This window comes from Ipomoea triloba, chromosome 3, assembly GCF_003576645.1.
Source record: "Ipomoea triloba cultivar NCNSP0323 chromosome 3, ASM357664v1".
Lineage (NCBI taxonomy): Eukaryota > Viridiplantae > Streptophyta > Magnoliopsida > Solanales > Convolvulaceae > Ipomoea > Ipomoea triloba.
The window spans coordinates 5,899,813-5,921,491 of NC_044918.1; the positions used below are offsets into that span (position 1 = coordinate 5,899,813).

General features: G+C 33.0%; 1 protein-coding gene and 1 non-coding gene across 2 annotated transcripts; one reads left to right on the top strand and one right to left on the bottom strand.

Annotated features, from left to right (window-relative positions):
- Nucleotides 1-910: 910 nt before the first annotated feature.
- On the bottom strand, nucleotides 911-8,316 carry LOC116013689 (DNA-directed RNA polymerase III subunit RPC5). Its single transcript, XM_031253578.1, has 13 exons — nucleotides 7,774-8,316; nucleotides 7,621-7,689; nucleotides 7,404-7,505; nucleotides 6,906-6,977; nucleotides 5,848-6,012; nucleotides 5,049-5,090; nucleotides 4,642-4,748; nucleotides 4,425-4,496; nucleotides 3,747-3,798; nucleotides 2,602-3,215; nucleotides 1,921-2,130; nucleotides 1,714-1,834; nucleotides 911-1,459 (listed from the first exon to the last, which is right to left on the bottom strand). The coding sequence occupies exons 1-13, from the start codon at nucleotides 8,179-8,181 to the stop codon at nucleotides 1,388-1,390; spliced, it is 2,106 nt and encodes a 701-aa protein (XP_031109438.1). The 5' UTR covers nucleotides 8,182-8,316; the 3' UTR covers nucleotides 911-1,387.
- A 6,199-nt stretch (nucleotides 8,317-14,515) lies between these two features.
- On the top strand, nucleotides 14,516-14,588 carry TRNAK-CUU. Its single transcript has one exon. It is a non-coding gene; the product is annotated as a tRNA-Lys (tRNA).
- The last annotated feature ends 7,091 nt before the right edge of the window (nucleotides 14,589-21,679 follow it).

The window sequence follows — 21,679 nt, forward strand, 5'->3', positions numbered from 1 at the left end:
GGTCATTTCAATTCCGACGACATAATCCGGCAGCCGACAACATTTTCCGGCGACCGGCGACGGTCGAACTGTTGTAGGTCGCCATCTCCGGCGGAAGGGTGACCAAAAGGTCGCCTTCTCGCCGGAGAAGGGAGAAGGAGACCAGATCCGTCGCCTTCTCCGCGAAAGCAACGTTTTTTGGTCGCCTTCAACTGGAAGGCGACCTCTCCGGCGAGAAGGCGACCTTTTGGTCGCCCTTTCGCCGGAGATGGCAACCGCCGGTCGCCAGAAAATGTTGTCGGCTGCCGGATTATGTCGCCGGAATTGAAATGACCGGTTATTGGGCTTAATTGACTAATTTTGACATGTTAAAGGGTTTAATTGACCATTTTAAAAGTTTAGGTGCCTAATTGACTTTTAGGGTAAAGTTTAGGGGCCTATTTGACCCTTTTCTCAAAAGTTTATAATCTAACCATCAAACATGTAAAATATGTGCAATTAAAACATTTTTTTAATTTTTTTTTTAAAATTCAAATTGAGTTAAAAACGTTTCAATATTGACTACAAACTAGTCTGGTAGACGAAATTGTAACTCTTAATTCATACATGTAAATAATATAATCGGATTTTACTGGAAAATTTTTAAAAAATGTTTCAATTGCACAAATTTTACTTATTTGATGGTTCAATTGCACACTTTTTTAAGTTCAATAACTCAATTGCACAAAAACAAGAAGTTCAGTAGCCTACTTGACACTTTTTCCTTATCATTATTATCATCTTTGTAATAATTGATATGTTTACTAACTCAAAATTTCATTTCTTCTGAAAAAATAAAATATAAAAAATTGAAATAAACAATCCACCAGCACTAGTAGATTATGTTTTATTTTCGATTTTCGATTCATGTTTAATGAATTCATTAGAAGTATTTTGCACATATATCCTCATCCCTATCAAACTAATTCGAATTTGACCAAGCTATTCAGTAATAATAGGACAGTTAAAAATTATAATACAAAAGGTACAATCTTCAAAGCGACCAACAAAATGGTTTAAAAATAAAAAAAATAAAAAATAAAAAATAAAAAATCTGTCACTAGATTCACTATGATTTTTCATGTTGAGTGCCAAACTATGAATTTCAGACCTTGAGCTATTAGAAGTTGTGCAAATTTGATCCCGGAGTTCATCTTGCCCTTTCCAATGCGGCAAATAGTTCCCCAAGGTAATATCGGCAAAGCACATGACATGGCAATGACATCCATTATATCATAGCTGACATCTCAACATGTTACCTTAAGCTGTTAAGCATAGCAAGGTTGAAGACATGATCTTTGGAACTATGGACTTCCTGGGAATTTAATGCAAAAATATGCTCCAACAGTAGATAGGCGCTCTGAAAGCACTATTTTGGACTTCCATCACCGCGTTTTAGAACCCAACCCGAACTTTGTGATACGCATAGCTCCGATACAACCTGCAAAAGACATATATGACATTCCATCAGGTCACTGAATCTTCATAGAATTTTGCAGCAAGAGCACAAATTTTGGGAAATATGTATTTGGGCTTTATTTCTGCAAAAGCCAAGACAATTGATAGAATGGCAGTTAACAGAAGGCGAGTATCCAAAACCATATATTTAATTCTGCAACTATAAGCCAAGTGAATATTAAATTGTCAAGAAGATACGCTTTCATCATTTTCTATTTCTGGAATTGTAGATCTGACCTTCTGAAACTCCGTGTCTGTAATATCCTTGTTGAGTTGCAATCTAGCAGCCTCAATAACTGAAGCCCTTTTAAGCTTTGCATTAGGACCTTCCGCAATTAAAAGAGCAATAACCACCTTCCTGAAAAGCAAAATTCACATAACATTAATGCCTAGATATTACCAATTAATTGTTGAGGTTGAGAAGGTTGTGAAATTGTGAACAACCTTAATGCATCATACTGCGGAAAATCGGGTGATGACTTCAAAACATAGACACCATGTATGTTTACAGCAACCTGATTTATAATTGCCTGAAGCTCCTCTGGAGGAGCATCAACACCCATTGCTGCAGCGGTTGCTTCTCTGGCATTTCCCTTTGGACGAGCAGACTCAGAAACCGCCATTTCCCTCAAACGTTGGCAGATTTGTTGAAAACTGGTAACATATGAATCATAATTTAATGAGCCATAAATTTAAACAGAACAAAGATCTCAAGTATCAAGACATCAGGGACAAGACACAGAACCTGACACCCTTTTCTTGATGGAGGGGTGGGCCTAAAAGAAAACTTATTTCATACTTAATACTTAAACAGTTATAGCTTATTTTAGAAAAAAGAAAATACCAAATACTTAATAATTAAAAGTATGGATTGGTGAGGATCCAGGGCATCCTGTGGCCTGAATGAGGTATCATCACTGAAGTAATTAAGAAATATTCAATATATGATATGCATAACAAAATTTACGCAGAAAAATTCCTCTATCCCTTCTGTGAACATGACGAGCACATGCAAGCATAGTAGGATAGGAATAGATTGTATGATGGCTGGCTATCTGTTTCAAACATGTAGCTAAGAATTATTTAAAATGAGGAAGTTTAAAAGATCAGTTTGAGATAGCTCACCTGCAAACCTTGTGAACCTTAAAAAGTTTCAGGAGGGCCTTCGGTAAAGCCTCTCGAGTTTCTTCTGACATTGGTGTCCTTGACTGACTCCCGTTCGTAGTTTTTGGCCCTTGCTTATCAGGAATTGTTGATGCTGGTGATTTTTTTGTAACAGTATTCTCTGAAGAATGTTTTGCCTGACGCTTACTGCTTCCTTTGGAAATAACATCAAGCATACTTCTTTCCAGAAGTTCCCATTTCTCAGCTTGCTCCTTCACAATGTGGGGATAAAGTTTTAAAAATTTAGTGTCAGGCTTCTCTTTAAGCTTCCAATCATTGAGGATTGGTCTCTCGACAGCTAGTACATTTAATACATCTTTCATTGCTCTATCAAGGGCAACCGCTTTGTCTTTAAACACTGAATTTTTTATCGAAGGTGCTTTGCTAAACAATGATAAAACATAGTCCCTTGCTACAAGTTCTACAGGCTTGTCTTTTTTACATACTAAAGAACTTTTTGGAACCCAAAGCCCTTGAACTAATACGGCATGCTTTTGGAGGACTCCCAAAATTTCTTCTGCTGATTCTTCAGGGGCCAGGTGCTTCAGAGTATCGAAACGATGAATAGGTGGTCCCTGTGACCAAACATCACAAATCAGACACAAGAATACCACGAGGAAAAATATCAAACAGCCTGAGTTGCAAAACAAAATCGTATGCAACTTGAGTTGTATGAAACAGGGAAAAATCACATAATCACATGCTGATGACTACAATCAATGCTCAAGTTGTTTAAAAAAAAAAAGCGGGTGCAGGAATAAATGAACAATGACTCTAACTCCCCAAGTGTAAACAACAGCTTTGATTTGCATTGATTAGAAGGCAATACAGGCATATGCCACACATAGAGAAACTTTTTAATAGAATCCAGACTTCTAGGCAAAGTCTACATTTCCCATACAGACAACATTACCATGGCATAAGAAAATAGAAACACTCATTTTATGAGGAATTCTAAATAGAATAAGGTATAGCCGAATATAACGACTTGACTAATTAATTCAAAAGGCCAGGCATTTATTGCATTCAGTTTCCAAGGTGAATGCTACACAGAGAAATGATTGCTTCCAGTAAAGGAAATTATAGTTAAGAAAGAGGGTACAAACCTCAGTAAGCCAAGTTTTGAAACGTTCTTCCAGTGGAAGCAAAATCAAAGACCTGAAGAAGCACCCAATTTAAATAACTTCAAACCTCCAATTCTCCAAACATATACCACATAAGTCTTCAGTTTTTCATCAGTAATAATCATCATATTATTTGCAGAGTTTAACACATTTGTGGTAGTCAATGCAATTTTAAAAACATAATAATTAAGACATAAAATGGGCTTTGAAGGTGAAAAAGTAGATAGCCAACAAATCAAAAACAGACAAACACAGTGTCAATAATGTATATGGCATCCATAAAAGTTTATTTCTTACTGCCCATTTTGCCCTAATATAATACTCTACATCATAAAGTATGATACTAGTAAGAATACTAAGTTATTCTGACAGAAATTATATGACAAAGTGTAAGATTACCTAAAAGAATTAACCACTAAATTTTCCAAAGCACTATGTCATTATATCTGTTTAGACAATAGAACCCAGCCATATTTAGAACAGAAAAACAGAATACAATGGATATAAATATTGTTCAATCAAAGAGAAGAGCTTTAACTGAGACAATGTGATGAAATCATATTCCCATGCAAATAGGTTTTTACCTTATTAAAGGCGTTGGAAAAATCTGGAAGTGTCAAATAATTAGTAAGAACAAAGAACTCAGTTCAGCGGGATTACCTTATTGGGGGGGCTTTCACTTTATCACCTCCAGTCAATGCACCAGGACACAAGACATTCACATAGTCGTCCCTTTCAGGGGGAAAAAGAATTGAAATCAATGGACATATATCATTGAATGAAGAAGACTAGGGAGGAGGGTATACTGAATTGCAGCATATGAAATAATAAGGGCATTAAAAATAAGAATGTGAACCAGCATTAAAGAAATACACACGGGCTCATGGAAAACTTTACTGGAGAACCTTCAGCCTCAACCATTTTTCTAAAACATCTGGATGAAACGTCACTCTGTGCACCATGGTATTTGAGGCACACCCACGACTGGGAATTCAATAAAGAAAAAGGAAGATGTCATATAAATGATAGCCATGAAAGAGAAACACCATAATTTTTTGCATGTTTAACCGATCATCCTTGTAGACATAATGAACATATATGGCCTCTTTCAGAAATCACTATGAACAAGTATAACAAGGCCATTTCCATACCAGTAGATACTGTATGGACTGTATAAAAACACTTCTAAAAAAATATATTTTCCAATTGAATCATATAATAACTTTCAGCGAAAAGTGGATGAGATTGTGAAAAGGCATATTACTAGATGCTTCTATTTTGTACCTCTTCAATATCCTTGTCTTGCAATTTTCCCATTGGCTTGTTCTGCACATGTAATTTAGAAAATAACAAATTAAAATAGGATCAATCATGCCAAATAATTTGGCAGGCAAGAGCTTGAAAAGCAGGAGCATTAATATAAACTCAAATTATTTATCGATTTAAGTTGCCAACTATTGAAAATGTACGTTAGCAAATAAATAGGTAACACAGAGTACTTGACTACACCTACCTGAAGCCATTATTCACAAAATCAATAACCAAAATCCCCTACATGATTATTTAAAAATGCTCTTTGACAAGCATTTGCCGCAACATGTCGTGTAAAACAAAACCCTATTAATAGATAGGAAAATAGTCCAGCCAATTCCCAAAAAATATAAATTTGTATAAAATTAGAACTAGTAAGTAATCCCAACACGGAAGCACTGAAAAAAACTCATAGCAGCAAAAAAGAAAAATATCCTAGATCATGAGCCATATAATTATCACTACAAATAAGAACCATAACTCCAAGAGTAGTGATTAATATTGACATAATAGAAGTCAGTGGGTCAATCAAGTAACAGAACTTAAAAGAAAAATCATTATTGATTATCAAAGACCATCTATATTGATAGATAGAATCGCTATTATTAGCTGAATTGATAGATTGATTAAAATATACTTGAGAATAAAACCCTTTGAAAAGACCACATACAACAAAGATTTTTTGTTATTCTGGGAAAAAGAATAAATCCTACTCCTACAAGGCTACAATTAATAGATAGAAAGTAAATCAAACTAGGGAATTGGGTTGCACCTGCTTCTTAGATGGAACTGGAGGCTTTTGTTCCTTAGCTTCTTCTATTTTAACTGGATTTTCAGCAGCGCTAGTTTGAATGTTTGTCTTTTTAGGTCCACCAGGCTTATGATGTTCCATTGATGGTCGGAGCTGCACAACTGCATGAATGGGATTGAGGTGCAACTGCATGACAAAAAGAACTCTGTTTTTCACAATGCATACCACTGAACAAAATTACAATGTTTGGGCAACAACCACCAAAAAAAAAAACTAAAGATTTAATGAAATAAGCATCTTTCATTAACTTCTCATATTTGTAAGCTGCAAAAACACTATAATAAAGTTGTTGACCAAAACTGGAGTACTTGACATTCCCTTTCATTCACACAGAAAAGTGAAGCACATTAAGCTGCATTCACACGACCATACACAGCCCAAGAGGCGTGAATGGAAGATGGTATATTCTTTCCAGCTGAAGATATAACCCAAAGTAAGACACTAAGACAGCAGTAATTCTAAAACATCTTGTATCTACTTCATATATTTTAGCTTCTAGTGTTCTTTCAATTTGTGTGTCTGTGGTAGCATCCTCTCAGAATCTGCACTTGTAACACACGTCACCTTCTTAGTATGTTGCACTATTTTTTATTTTGTGCATATGGCATGGGGATTGGGGAACAAATTTTCAGACTATTACCACAAACCTCATTATATTCATTGCATACCAAATCACTACCTGCACCAGAAAGTTAATCCAAAGAATGTTAAAATTTGATTGCTCAATTCAGCTTTTTAAATAGTATTAGACCTTGCCCAATTCTGCTTTCATATTAGGAATAGGCCTCTAATTTCATCTTTCAAAACCCCTTGTAATACCTCAAAGAACACAAACACGTTCCATTCTAAACTTGTAGGTGCCACTTATCTTGAGAAGGAAAAAAAACCAAATAAATGCCAAGTCAATGGGGGGAAACAAAACAAAAAGTAAAGGTAGAGGAGGGGACTTATAAGTTTGACCTCAACAGCAGTTAAAAGTCACTCCATATAAATCTGAATACTTAAGCTAAAGATTATACCTTATTGCCAACCAGGACCCCAACAGCATATCCTGTTGCGAGAGGAGTTGGTTTCCACTTAGTTAAAAGACTCTAAAAAGAAAACAAACAATTAGAAAATGCCAAAAGCATGAACTAGAAGCAAAATTTCAAAGACCACAAACAAATATATTGCAGTTCTTTTTCATAGAAAACCAAAACATATGCATTACTTGACCAAAAAGAGTTCAATCACTCTTAGGCTCTGTTACACTGGAACTGCAGCAACTGGTATTGAAACAAAATTTGGAAAGGATTGGACAATGGAATTCATATTATTTAATCATAGTTATTTTTATCCCAAAAAAACAAGAAGATGTTCTGATCCGCCATCCATGAAACCACTATTCCTTCCATGTAGTGTAAGGAACAAATAAGCATGAAACGAAATGGGGATTCCCAAGGAATCAAACATATTTGCTCAAGCATACCAAATGGAGCTGAAGTCCTAACTGAAATGGAATAAACTCAATGTCAAACCTGCTTTGTCATAGGATAATCAGCATTTCTGTCATAATTCTTGGAATCAAAATCAATACTCAGGTCAACTTCAACCTCTGAACTTGAAGTCTTCACCCTCACCTGCAAATCACCATCCCGGCCAATTCATTTATTTCCTCCCCAAACACAATTATGAAGAATAGCATGCGATTTCTTATAGACCAGAAAATTAGAATAACTAACATCTATTACTCACCTCTTCACACCTTTCCTCCATTTCATATGGTCGCCATATTGGTCTTAAAGGATACTGCATTACATATAGCTAACCACACACAAACCAGATTTTAATAAATAATTTCAGAGTTAGCCTGAAAACACACAAAGATTAAAAAGTTTAAACCCTTACCTTGGTGTCATGATCAATGGAGGGAGTAAGATAAACGTCAATCTCTCGAACAACTTCGTCTTCCCCGCCTTCAGTGTCCATTGGCTCGTTATCCAGTAATTCATCGTCTCCGTTTTCAGGCTTGGCGTCCACGTCCATCAGTGCGACGTCGTTGGCACTCCGGTCGTCCTCTTCAGGCTTGGATTCCGGGATGTTATTGATTATCACGGGCTTGGAATCTAATTCTTCCTTTTTAGCCACAGGAACGGGATAGGGTTCCGGCAACACGGAATCAGAAGTAGATACCGGTTCCGTCTTCAGTTTGGAGGGTTGCGGTTTAGCTCTTGAACCCTTCGGCGCAAACCGCCCTGGTCGAGCTTGAGGCTTGGTCGGAGCAGCATCTAGGTCCTCTAAATCCAAATCCGCCATCACGCTAGTCGAAGAAGATCCTATCCAGTAGTTTGAAGCTCGGTAGTGAATGAAAATTCGTCCTGCCTGTAAAAAAACCTCTTCAATCAGGGTTTTAGTTCGCGCTCTGCACCTCTGCAATATTGGGAGCAAAGATTAAGAAGCTTGTGCTATCAATACTCCTTAATAATTTACATAATTTTTATTTATTTTTGAAAAATTGTCAAATTAACCCCTAAGTTAATACCTTCAAAAAAAAAAAAAAAAAACCCTAAGTTAATAATAGTGTAATTGGGTCTCCTAAGTAAAGTAGTAAAAAAATCATTTAAATTCTTTAATAATTTACATAATTTTTATTTATTTTTGAAAAATTGTCAAATTAACCCCTAAGTTAATAATAGTATAATTGGGTCTTCTAAGTAAAAAAAAAAAAAAAAAAAAAAAAATCATTTAAATTTTTTAATAATTTACATAATTTTTATTTATTTTTGAAAAATTGTCAAATTAACCCCTAAGTTAATAATAGTATAATTGGGTCTTCTAAGTAAAAAAAAAAAAAAAAAAAATCATTTAAATTTTTTAATAATTTACATAATTTTTATTTATTTTTGAAAAATTGTCAAATTAACCCCTAAGTTAATAATAGTATAATTGGGTCTTCTAAGTAAAAAAAAAAAAAAAAAAAATCATTTAAATTTTTTAATAATTTACATAATTTTTATTTATTTTTGAAAAATTGTCAAATTAACCCCTAAGTTAATAATAGTATAATTGGGTCTTCTAAGTAAAAAAAAAAAAAAAAAAAATCATTTAAATTTTTTAATAATTTACATAATTTTTATTTATTTTTGAAAAATTGTCAAATTAACCCCTAAGTTAATAATAGTATAATTGGGTCTTCTAAGTAAAAAAAAAAAAAAAAAAAATCATTTAAATTTTTTAATAATTTACATAATTTTTATTTATTTTTGAAAAATTGTCAAATTAACCCCTAAGTTAATAATAGTATAATTGGGTCTTCTAAGTAAAAAAAAAAAAAAAAAAAATCATTTAAATTTTTTAATAATTTACATAATTTTTATTTATTTTTGAAAAATTGTCAAATTAACCCCTAAGTTAATAATAGTATAATTGGGTCTTCTAAGTAAAAAAAAAAAAAAAAAAAAAAAATCATTTAAATTTTTTAATTGAGTCTAAATTAACTTTTTTTTTGAATATTATTAACTCTCTTACAATGTAGTCGGTGCCGGCCCTCACAATGTTTGGCCAGGACCTGCACACAGGGCTCCCAAATATTAGGGAGGATATACATAGTTATGTACACACACCCCATAAACGGCACAGTGTTGTATGTTGTGGTTGTGCCCCCAATTTTTGGGGGCACTTTTATTATTAAAAAAAAAAAAATTGGAGACACTTTTATTTTAAAAAAATTATTGTATATTTATGTTTTATATATTAATTAATGTTGGTGTAACTTATGTATAAAGAAATCAAACGGCCTAAAATTTTAAAAAGCTTACATTCCTAATTTCTAAAGACTTGATTTACGTATAGAGTTATAATCGTATAAATTATAGGAATTGAGGCGGACCTATTTGACTATTGTCAAATTATTATATATAAAGAGTAAAAAATTACTCTTGTTCCTATTATAATGCATACACACAAGATTTGTATTCACAACGCAGGAATTCAGTCTTAGTAATCATTAATTTGAAGTGGGTTGTTTGTGCATTTGGCATCCTCAATTTTTGTATTCTTCACGATAAAAGGATGAAAGTATGTAAGTTAAATATTTTAATTATTTAATTTTATTCAAAATTATAAATTATTAATTCAATAACTAAGCCTAGCTATGAATTTTTTTGATAACTATCTAATTTCTTGTATTTCGATCCTGTAATTGCAATATCAAATAGTCTTGATTATTTCCATTACTGTTGTTTATGCATAAAGAAGTTTTTTTTTAATTAAAATTGTTGAAATCTTACTTATGGTCAAGTATATTGTAAGAAATACTCAATGGATTGATGAATGATTTTATATCTAAATATGTCTGAAGAAGAAGAAGAATGTCACTTTTCAAGTGAAAATTTAAAAATTTAAATGATAAATTTTTTATAGACTATTATATATTTTGGTACACTATAGTATATCTTTTATATATCTACAATTATACAAAAAGGGGTCCAGGTTGAATTTTCTTAGGAACGACCCTGAATGTAGTATCTGTTCATACATACTTTTCTGTGACCTCTCACTTGGGAGGGTCACAGCTATGCCGCTTGACCACAAAGTCTTTGGCAATCTAAATTAACTTAGTTAGCATATTAATTTTCCGTAAGTTTGACATGAATCGTTTTTAATTTTTTTTTAAATATATATATATGACAAAAAATTGTGTGAGACGGGTTGAATCTTTGATTAATTAGGTCAAAGATTCGACCCGTCTCACGGATTGAGATTCGTGAGACAGTCTCACACAAGTGTTACCATATATATATATATATATATATATATATATATATATATATATATATATATATATATATATATATATCAGTTCACGTGCGGTTGATCTTTTCAGGTGCAGTTGTGCGGTGATATGAGAGTCATTGATCTTGCAAAAGTCAACGTCCAAGATTAACAATGTTTAAAAAAAAATACGGCAGCAATTTGGTCATTTTTCATATGAGTCAAACTTAAGGTGTGTAGGATTTGTGCTTAATGTGCGTGGTTTTCTTTCTTAAGGTGCGTGATTTCTGTACTTATGTGCGTTAGTTCTTCAGTTGGTAACTTAATGTGCGTATTTTGTTAAAACTTAAGGTGTGTTGGTCTAAAGTTTTAGGTGCGTTGTTTTAATTCTTAAGGTGCGTGGTTTGCCTTCTTAAGGTACGTGTTTTGTGTACTTAAGGTGCATCAGTTGTGAAAACTTAAGTGCGCAGGTCTAGAGTTTTATGTGCGTGGTTTTCTTTCTTAAAGTGCGTGATTTGTACGATTAAGGTGCGTAGTGTGAAAGAAAGTAACACCTGAAAGAGTACAAGATTGAGTATAGAATTGAGTATAAGATTGAGTACTAGTTGTTATAGGCGTGTTTTTTGTTTAAAAAAAAATTCCAATGATTTGAGTCGTTCATCTAGATTTGATCAACGGCTCAAATCTAAGTGCATATATATGCGTCGCACTTGTGTAAGGATGTCTCACATATCCTTATCCATGAGACGAGTCAGATCATACTTTTATACGAAAATGTCATACTTATATACTAAAAAAATGTAATACTAATAAAGAATAAACACTACAAAAAAAAAGCAAAAATAGCGACGGACGATTTCCGTCGCTAATCTGTTTAGCGACGGATTTCGTCCGTCGCTAGAATTCAGCGACGCAATTTATTTCCGTCGCTAGATTTTAGCGGCAGATATTTGAATCCGTCGCTATATGTTATTATAGATGTATATTACGCATTTTATAATTAACGACGGATACTCATCTGTCGCTAGATAGCTACGGATATCATTTTCCGTCACTATTCCGTCGCTACGTTGCAAAAAAAAAAAGATGCTTTAAACCTTAGTGACAGATTTTTTCCGTCGCTAATCCGTAGCAAATAAAATTATTTAATCAGCCCATCAAAAATCCGTCGCTAATCGGTCTCAATTTTATGCGCGGCAATTTACCGCTAAAATTAGCTCCGGATTTAACGNATATATATATATATATATATATATATATATATATATATATATATATATATATATATATATATATAATTCAGTTCACGTGCGGTTGATCTTTTCAGGTGCAGTTGTGCGGTGATATGAGAGTCATTGATCTTGCAAAAGTCAACGTCCAAGATTAACAATGTTTAAAAAAAAATACGGCAGCAATTTGGTCATTTTTCATATGAGTCAAACTTAAGGTGTGTAGGATTTGTGCTTAATGTGCGTGGTTTTCTTTCTTAAGGTGCGTGATTTCTGTACTTATGTGCGTTAGTTCTTCAGTTGGTAACTTAATGTGCGTATTTTGTTAAAACTTAAGGTGTGTTGGTCTAAAGTTTTAGGTGCGTTGTTTTAATTCTTAAGGTGCGTGGTTTGCCTTCTTAAGGTACGTGTTTTGTGTACTTAAGGTGCATCAGTTGTGAAAACTTAAGTGCGCAGGTCTAGAGTTTTATGTGCGTGGTTTTCTTTCTTAAAGTGCGTGATTTGTACGATTAAGGTGCGTAGTGTGAAAGAAAGTAACACCTGAAAGAGTACAAGATTGAGTATAGAATTGAGTATAAGATTGAGTACTAGTTGTTATAGGCGTGTTTTTTGTTTAAAAAAAAATTCCAATGATTTGAGTCGTTCATCTAGATTTGATCAACGGCTCAAATCTAAGTGCATATATATGCGTCGCACTTGTGTAAGGATGTCTCACATATCCTTATCCATGAGACGAGTCAGATCATACTTTTATACGAAAATGTCATACTTATATACTAAAAAAATGTAATACTAATAAAGAATAAACACTACAAAAAAAAAGCAAAAATAGCGACGGACGATTTCCGTCGCTAATCTGTTTAGCGACGGATTTCGTCCGTCGCTAGAATTCAGCGACGCAATTTATTTCCGTCGCTAGATTTTAGCGGCAGATATTTGAATCCGTCGCTATATGTTATTATAGATGTATATTACGCATTTTATAATTAACGACGGATACTCATCTGTCGCTAGATAGCTACGGATATCATTTTCCGTCACTATTCCGTCGCTACGTTGCAAAAAAAAAAAGATGCTTTAAACCTTAGTGACAGATTTTTTCCGTCGCTAATCCGTAGCAAATAAAATTATTTAATCAGCCCATCAAAAATCCGTCGCTAATCGGTCTCAATTTTATGCGCGGCAATTTACCGCTAAAATTAGCTCCGGATTTAACGACAAATGTTTTTCATCGTAAATTACCGTCGCTAATCCATCGTTAACTTTCAATTTTTTGAAAATAAGTAAATCCGTCGCTAATCCGTCGTTAAATTAGCAACGAGATGAATCCGTCGTTATTTTCACGTTTTTTTGTAGTGAAAGTGTTTGTTAATACTTTTGATGAAAAACACAATACTTTTAAATTTTTGTGTAAAAGTATTAGGTATATTTTACACCAAAAGTATTATATTTTCCCTAATATGTAATGTTTGTATGTGTTTGTTACTTATATAAGGGAAACTATAATACTTTTAAATCAAAATGTAAAAGTATTACATTTTTCACATAAAAGTAATAAATACTTTATAACTAATCAATATTACATGTATGTGTATAAGTATTATATTTTTATCTTGACCCGACTCGTCTCACACAAATTTTTGCCTTTCATAATTTATTGAGAATATCACCTATGCCATTTTGAACCATCACTACATAAACCAAAGATCTAATGCCGTTGAATGATTCTTCATGTTACTCATAGCGATGAAAAGGTATATAGCATTGACTATAATCTTTGTAGACTCTCTCAAAATCGATACTAGATTCTATATTTATTGTAGTGTATAATTTCTCTATAATTTTAACGGTTAGGAAAAGAGCTTTATGATATCAAAGTAAAACCTTATCTTTGCTATTACGAATGACACTATCTACAATATGTTACATATATATTAAATACTTTACTTCATTTTACAACGATAGATGGAGAAAACATTATGTTTGGCTTTACTTCATTTCTTGGCATTCTCATATATAGTCTCTAGCATGTCACATGGTAAGCTTTAGTTTGTAATTATGGAACTTAAACCAATAACGTGGTATATAATCCATAAAATTTTCTTTTTATATTAAAATTTGAATACTTAACACAATTAAGTTTTAAACTAAATATAATTGGATTAGAAATATAAATTCTCGAGCTGAATTTAATAGTTCTTTCTTCGTATTGATAATGTGAAGGAACTTTCTTCTACTTCTAGAGACATTTGCTTCTATTTTGCTAAGCAATATGTGAATCGCACTGCTCACATTGTTATTCGAGAGGTCGTTTTCTTGTCAAGTTGTGACATGTGACTTACCACTCTACTTACATTTATTATCGATGTATGTCTTAAGTTCTGAGTCAATTAATTAATCAATTTTTACTTTTCTTAAAAAGATATATAAAATCTCTTACTTCTTTAATAATTTCGATAGTTCCACTAAGCCCCATTGCATTAGCGTGACTTTTTCAAGGTTAAAGTAGAGCTGAAAATTTATGAAAGGTATACATTATAACATTAACCAACCGAATAGTTTTTAGACAACTAAAATCTGTCTTAAGAGTTATTAATATTTCAAAATCAACTAATATATCAATTAATTAGTAAACTAGTGTCATAATTGCCCGTCTAGCTCAGTTGGTAGAGCGCAAGGCTCTTAACCTTGTGGTCGTGGGTTCGAGCCCCACGGTGGGCGATTTAATTTTCTCCTTATCCTTAATCAATGGAGAGGTCAATTCTAGGTTCTAAGAGCGATCCCGATTAGTGATACTCATGGTCAAGTCTGGGTGCGATTCCGATTAGTGATACAAATCACCTTAATTTTCGTGGGAGGTTAGGTAAGGCATAAAATATGCTCCTTCACAACGGACTTAACCAATAAGGTGCGGAAATAATTAAACTCTTAACATTTATTTTTACATACTATGAAGTATGGTCCATGATATAGTTTGCTTCTAAACTTATGAACCATTCAAACAACCCTTCAAACAATTAATTTATCTGGACCAGCAATGGGGAACAAGGGTGGATTGGACCACCATTTTCCATGTTTGATTCTGGCCCAAGGTATTGGGAGCCAATTTGCCCGGCATCTCACTTTCTCCTATCACATGAATGGAATTATTTTACTTTTTGATCTTTTTTTTTTTAAATAAAAAATAAAAATAACAAATACTACTATCCTAAATACTACTATCAACTCTATTAGAGTATAGTATTTAAGGGTGCGTACGGAGTGAATTGAAGCGAATTTGGGGAGAATCCACGTTCAATTTGCTAAAGGTGGATTTAGAAAATCTCATTCGCATCCGTAAAGAGTGTGGATTCAATCCAATCGGATCCACTAATAACATATTGGATGCGGATCAAATGGCGAATTTTAAATTTTAAAAATAAAATAATTTGACTACCTGCATTATTTATAAGATAATAATGTGGCCATTTTTTATTATATGTATTTATTCTCATCATTTAGGGTAAAGTAACATATTAGTTATTGTAAATTTTATAAACTATAGTGCTACTTTATTAGAGTTTTGGGTATTTAATTAATTTGTGGTAGAAAGAAAAAAGTAGTCAAAGTAAAAAAGGTTTAAACAGTCAGTTACATTACTAAAGGTGCCATCATAACAAATACTTTAAAAGAATATATGTTCAGGCAACAATAAAAGAGATACAAAGGGACTATGTGTAAGTTCTAAACTCAAAAACTTAATTAAAAAGTGCATTTTCCCCAATTTTCCTGGGGTTGACATTTCCTCATTGTATACTAAGGTTTTAATACTCAAGTCCATCATGAATTTGGGGGAGGGTTCAAAGCAATTTCTTTTATTAAAATATTATCTTCTTCTGTATATCGTATTTGTCTTCAGTAATAAATTGAAATTCTAAACTCTCTCAATTTTTTTAAAAAGTGAGTTTATAAAACAAAACAAATTAGGCATCAATCTATCATAGATTCCTAGCTAATGAATTAAATGGAAACTAAACAAATTGTTAATCATTAATGATTTCCCTTTGCATGGTGGCATATTGGTATGACATGTTGTAGCTAGAAACCACATGCAAAATGAGGAGGAAAGATAGAGATGATAGAAATTATTAGAGTAGTGGTCACATGCACAACAAACAAAATGAATCAAAGGGTATATATATTGCAAAGTGAAATGGACAAATGATGATAGCATAATTTCTAATTAGGATCACCCCAGAGAGGACCACAAATATGAATGGTGGCCTTTATATCCAGCTACACACAATTTACATTATTAATCAAATTGAATAGATATGACATATATATACCTCATCTTCACCATCAATCCCCATTTATTCCTGGCCCCTAATACCCCCTCCAATCACGCTTCTACATGTACAATTTTTGTACTAATCTGTAATTCTTTTAATACAATATACGACTCGAATTTTGATTGGGTCCTATTTTAAAAATTAGGACGTTGTCAATACTTACAACTCTATTCACAAAATTTGGATTATACTTGAAATTTTATTTAAAAAGAATCAAATTTAATTTCTAGCTTCCACTTGAATTTGACCATATGATGTATGTTGTTGGTGCTATTCTTTTTAAATTTTTTTTTTAATTTGTTAGTGTTGCTCAAAACGAAGAGTATACAACACAATCTAATTATGATATTAATCGATCAATGAACATGCTAGATAGTATGCTACTGCACTATCGTCTATCAACAACTTACAAATATACATACACAATTTATAAATAAATGGCATGAAATATCATGCATGCGAGCCATTAAAAAAATCATTTAATTTACTAAAGGTGTATTTGCTCTATTAACCACAAACATGCATGAAATCTAATAGATGCTATTAGATTTGCAAGTTTTTTTTATGACCCCCCCCCCCCCCACACACACACAAAATAGAGAGTGGATCAAATAAGAAAATACGTGCATGAAGAATTAAGAACCAATTAGAACCGTCTATCTGAAAAGATCTAACGAATCATAAGTAATTTTAAAAAAATACAGTGACATTATTTTTGTAAATAACTCGAACTTTGAAGTGCAAGTAATAATATTATGGAGTGCACTTTATAGCATCATATATATATATATATATATATATGGAAGGGTTCCCGTGCGGTTGTGCGGTTACGCACCTTAAGCATTACAATGGCGCACCTTAAGTACATAAATCACGCACCTTAAAAACACAAACCATGCACACCTAAAGCTTTAGGCTGACGCACCTTAGTTACACAAATCATGCACCTAAGGCTTTAAAATGACGCACCTTAAGTTTCAACAACTCACGCACCTTAAGCATACAAATCATGCACCTTAAGAAGGAAAACCACGCACCTTAAGCTTTAGGCCGGTTCACTCACCTTAAATTTCAATACTGATGCACCTTAAGCATACAAATCATGCACCTTAAGAAGGAAAATCACGCACCTTAAGCTTTAGGCCGGTTCACTCACCTTAAATTTCAATACTGATGCACCTTAAGCATACAAATTAACCACGCACCTTAAGAAGGAAAATTACGCACCTAAAGCAACTGCACAACCGCACGGAAACTCATATATATATATATATATATATAATGTAGATAGGCATTCCCATGCAGACGTGCAGTCATGCACCATTAGGTGTGCATAAATGCACGACAACGTATTCATAAATGCACCAGGGTGAAATGCACCACAACACGTGGTAGTGCATTCTTGCATACCTAATGGTGCATACGGTCCGCACGAAAATGTCTGTCTTCACGGGAACCAGGCCCTATATATGTGTGTGTGGGTGCATATAGTAGGTTAATTAAATACCCTACATATCATCATCATATAGTACTTTCAATGGTGCCAAACCCCTAATCAGAAGGTCATCAAGAAATGACCTAACATGCGTATACAAAAAACTTTGTTGTGTTAACAAGGCTTAAAATCTAATGATGGCTTTACTTGAAATGAAACAGAACAAAAAAAAATGACAGACATTACAGGTGAGGTAGCAAGCTGTACAAGACTAACAAAAAAAAAACATCATCCTTTTTCCCAAAAACAAAAGTAGGGTTTTTTGGTGATGGAATGATGTGCATGCATGTATGCTGGCGAATTCATGCACCTCCACTCCCCAAGCAACTGTTCCTTCCACCCTTTTATGTTTTTGTGTTTTGTGCCTTTTATGCTAGGGAAACCACAATAATAGCCTCCAAACTAAATAAGAAAAGTAAATCGTATTAGGAATTGAAGATCATGTATGACTGAACTTAACTAATAGTGTCTTAGTAACTCAATAAAAATTTAATTTATGACTTTTAGTTTTTTAGCTAGGTACGAGAATCATGTTTTGCCTACTGGATCGTTCAGCTGTTTTGGCTGGGGCTGCCTTTTTCAATTTTGCTTTTAGGGGGAGTTGGGTGTTGGGTGATGGAATTGTGCAGGTAGCGACACAAAAACTTTTTTTGATGAATGATATTAATCAGAATCTCAACCCAACTCTCAACAATACACTACTTTGCTTTTGTGAGGTTGAAGCCTCAGCTCGCTGCCCACTCTCTTCTTTTCCACCGCGTGTGTCCCGTGTACTGCCACAAACCTTCGCCCTTAAGTACTTGACTTTCTCAGTCCTCATCATCTACCACTTTTCTTCTTCTTTTTTTGGTTTTATTTTTATTTTTTTGGTTTTGTTATTTATAGTCTTTCTTAATCCATACTTTTAAGTCACGTTTAGGAATAAGCCAAAACCATATCTATCTCCCGTCTTTAATTTACCCGCATTGCAATATGAACTGCCCGGCCGACCCCTATCTACCCCCTTAATTATATATTAATTAATGATAAATAGATAATGAGTTGTGTTCGCAATATGGGACAGGCCGGTTCGGGATGCTATTTGATAATAGGTTTTTATTTGTTTTTCACCATCTTTACATCCTCTGATATTTATTGTTGTGGTACGTACACATTTCATGTACATACCGACAGGTTTAGTAATTCAGGGTATTAGGGTAAGTGTTAGGTACACCAAGTAAAAGTAGTATAGGTACTACTTAAAAAAAAGTGTCAAATTTGAGTATTATATAAGACTTGCTATTTATCTATATCTATATATATACACAATAAAGAAGTGATTGTCTAACCAAAAAAAAAAAATCAGAAGAAGTGATTGTAAAATTTTTCTCGCCCAAACTTAGGGACAATTTAGTAATATCAATATCATTGGACAAAAGTGTAATTTAAGTTTAGCATTATTTAAAAACTTTAAATAAATGATTACACATTCCTTTTGAAAAATCATACAAATTTATAATTCTCACATATTTCACCTATAAATACAATGGATTTGTGACTAAATAAATCATAATTCTTCATTTTACACGGTCTCCCTCTTTTTCAGTTCACTGTGAAATCATAGCGTTGGTGACTCTCTCATACATTTCTTTCACCACCTAGTAAGAAATCATAATTTTAATTTGTGATGCAAAACTAATGTGTTAATCATCGTCACTCTTACAGGTGCAAGATGTACCTAAACCTAAGCTATTATGAGGGCGCCGCTACCACTTAGATCGTGGTTCTTGGTGTTGCACCCATAAAAACGTAAGTATCTTTATGGAGTTTTCAAGATAATCAGTGGTTACTAAATTATATAGTCTGTACTATACTACTTATGTTATGGGTCATTTTCGATTTAAAATGCATTGGAGAATTTATTATTATTATTTTTTTTTTTGGGGAGTTGCCGTGACGTCAATTATTGATGTTTAAAAGCTTGTTTAATTGTTGCAATGTTATTCCAAAAGACAGATACATATGCTCCAATTATAAACACTGATTACTACTACTTGCTTGAATGAGATGTGTCGCTGCATTTTTATTTTACTCAGTAGACAGATACTTCCCTTATCATCCTCTTCTTACATGCCAGCCGCCAATTTATACGCCTTTCGAAATTATCCCCACAAAAAAAAGGACAGAAAAATATATAAATTTTATTTAAGCCCAAAATAAAATTAATTTCCTTTAATTATCGTGAAAAAAATTAGAAAAATACTTAGATATCTCGAGATATTATACAAACAGCATAACTCAGGATGTGATGAGTATTATGCTAGTTCACGAGTAACATTAATTTATTAGAAAGCTCGCAGTTGCAGACATGATATCCATGTACATGATGTAATTAATTAGTAAGATAAATACCTAGTTAATTTATAAAAAAAAAAAGATATTGTGTGTGAGAGAGAGACAAACACTTCTTTAATACAATTGGATGGTACCTTTCCCTATAATCCGATTCCACACAGCCCGAATGAGCTGATCGAAATAATCGTGTAAGATCGAAAGGACAAATGGTATCGATCGAAAAATGTCATAGCTCGCTTAGAGTCATATACAACCATTATATATATATATATATATATATATATATATATATATATATATCTCACCAATAATACATGATACAGTTATGCATGATATACATGATTATATCAAGTATAATTTATACTCAACATCGTAGACTTTTCGTATAACTTTGGTTCTTAATGTAAATGTTTATGCTACGCCTCTATCTACCTGATATCTAGAAATAAAGAACTTTTTGTTTATAAAATGTATTCATTTGATTAATGAAGAAATATATATATATTATATACGATGAGGATGAGGATCCTCAACCAAAAAGGACAATTAATTAATTAATATGCATAGTTTATTTGGAGCTGCGCTTTGGCATATTGAGCTTTGTTGTGATTAAAGATATCATTATTAATTTTTAATTATAAATTCAGGGATTAAAGAAAAGCTAAGCATAAAAATCTTCCATGATTACACCTTTCTGCGTTATTGGATCCCTAGCTAGCTAGGCCTGCAGCTATATATAATATTTTTGTTCACACCCATCCTCATTTTTTGTTTTGTTTTTTTGTTTTGTTATATTATTGATTCTGTTACAATATAGTATATGACCATAACTACTTTCTCAACCTACTAAAGTACAAAAGTAAATATCGCACCACTTTCATTGAAATACAAACCCACAACCTCCTATATGGGTGAGCAATTTGGTGTCACTAACCACAAAGTCCTTGGCTACCTTCTCTCTCAATTTAATTTAATTAAGAAATATATTTACATAACAGTGATAAGTTAAAATACTTCAAAAGCACACCCTTGATTAAGACAACACATTGCTCTGCACTTTCATTACAAAATGAAGAAAATAATGTTGAAGAAACACATAAGCTAGCTTGACTAAGACATGAGTGCTTTACATATTAGTCATTATTAATTAATAATTGTCGTATATTGTTACCGTGTCATATGACTCATATATATATTAATATTAAAATTTTAATTTTTAAAATTAAAATTACCCTAATTTTAAAATTTGACAAAGAATTGACCGGGGACGGGGAGGTGACGGGGATTCCCCGTCCCCATCTAATTCCCCGCGGGGATGGGGATGGGGACTATTTTCCATTCCCCGTTGGGGATGGGGACTATTTTCCATTCCCCGTTGGGGATGGGGACGGGGTCGGGATTTTGGGGACGGGGACGGGGAGTATACTCCCCGTGTCATCCCTACCCACGGCCCACTATTTTTTTCTTAGTACCTCTGTCGCATTTTACCTGTCATATTTAATATTCATTGGTCAAACTAACTTTTTTTCATTGCTTATTTTTTGTAGTAATTTTTTATTATTTTAAATTTAATATTTTGTGTTTAATAATACTTTTAATGTAGTTTATAAATATATAAATTTTATATATTAATGCTAAACTTAATATTATGA

Excerpts from the sequence above, each read along its gene's own strand:
- LOC116013689 (XM_031253578.1), bottom strand. The coding sequence starts at position 8,181 with ATGGCGGATTTGGATTTAGAGGACCTAGATGCTGCTCCGACCAAGCCT. Across the intron at positions 7,690-7,773 it reads CCATTGATCATGACACCAAG|CTATATGTAATGCAGTATCC; the intron begins GTAAGGGTTTAA and ends GTGTGTGGTTAG. Across the intron at positions 4,749-5,048 it reads AAGACAAGGATATTGAAGAG|TCGTGGGTGTGCCTCAAATA; the intron begins GTACAAAATAGA and ends TTGAATTCCCAG.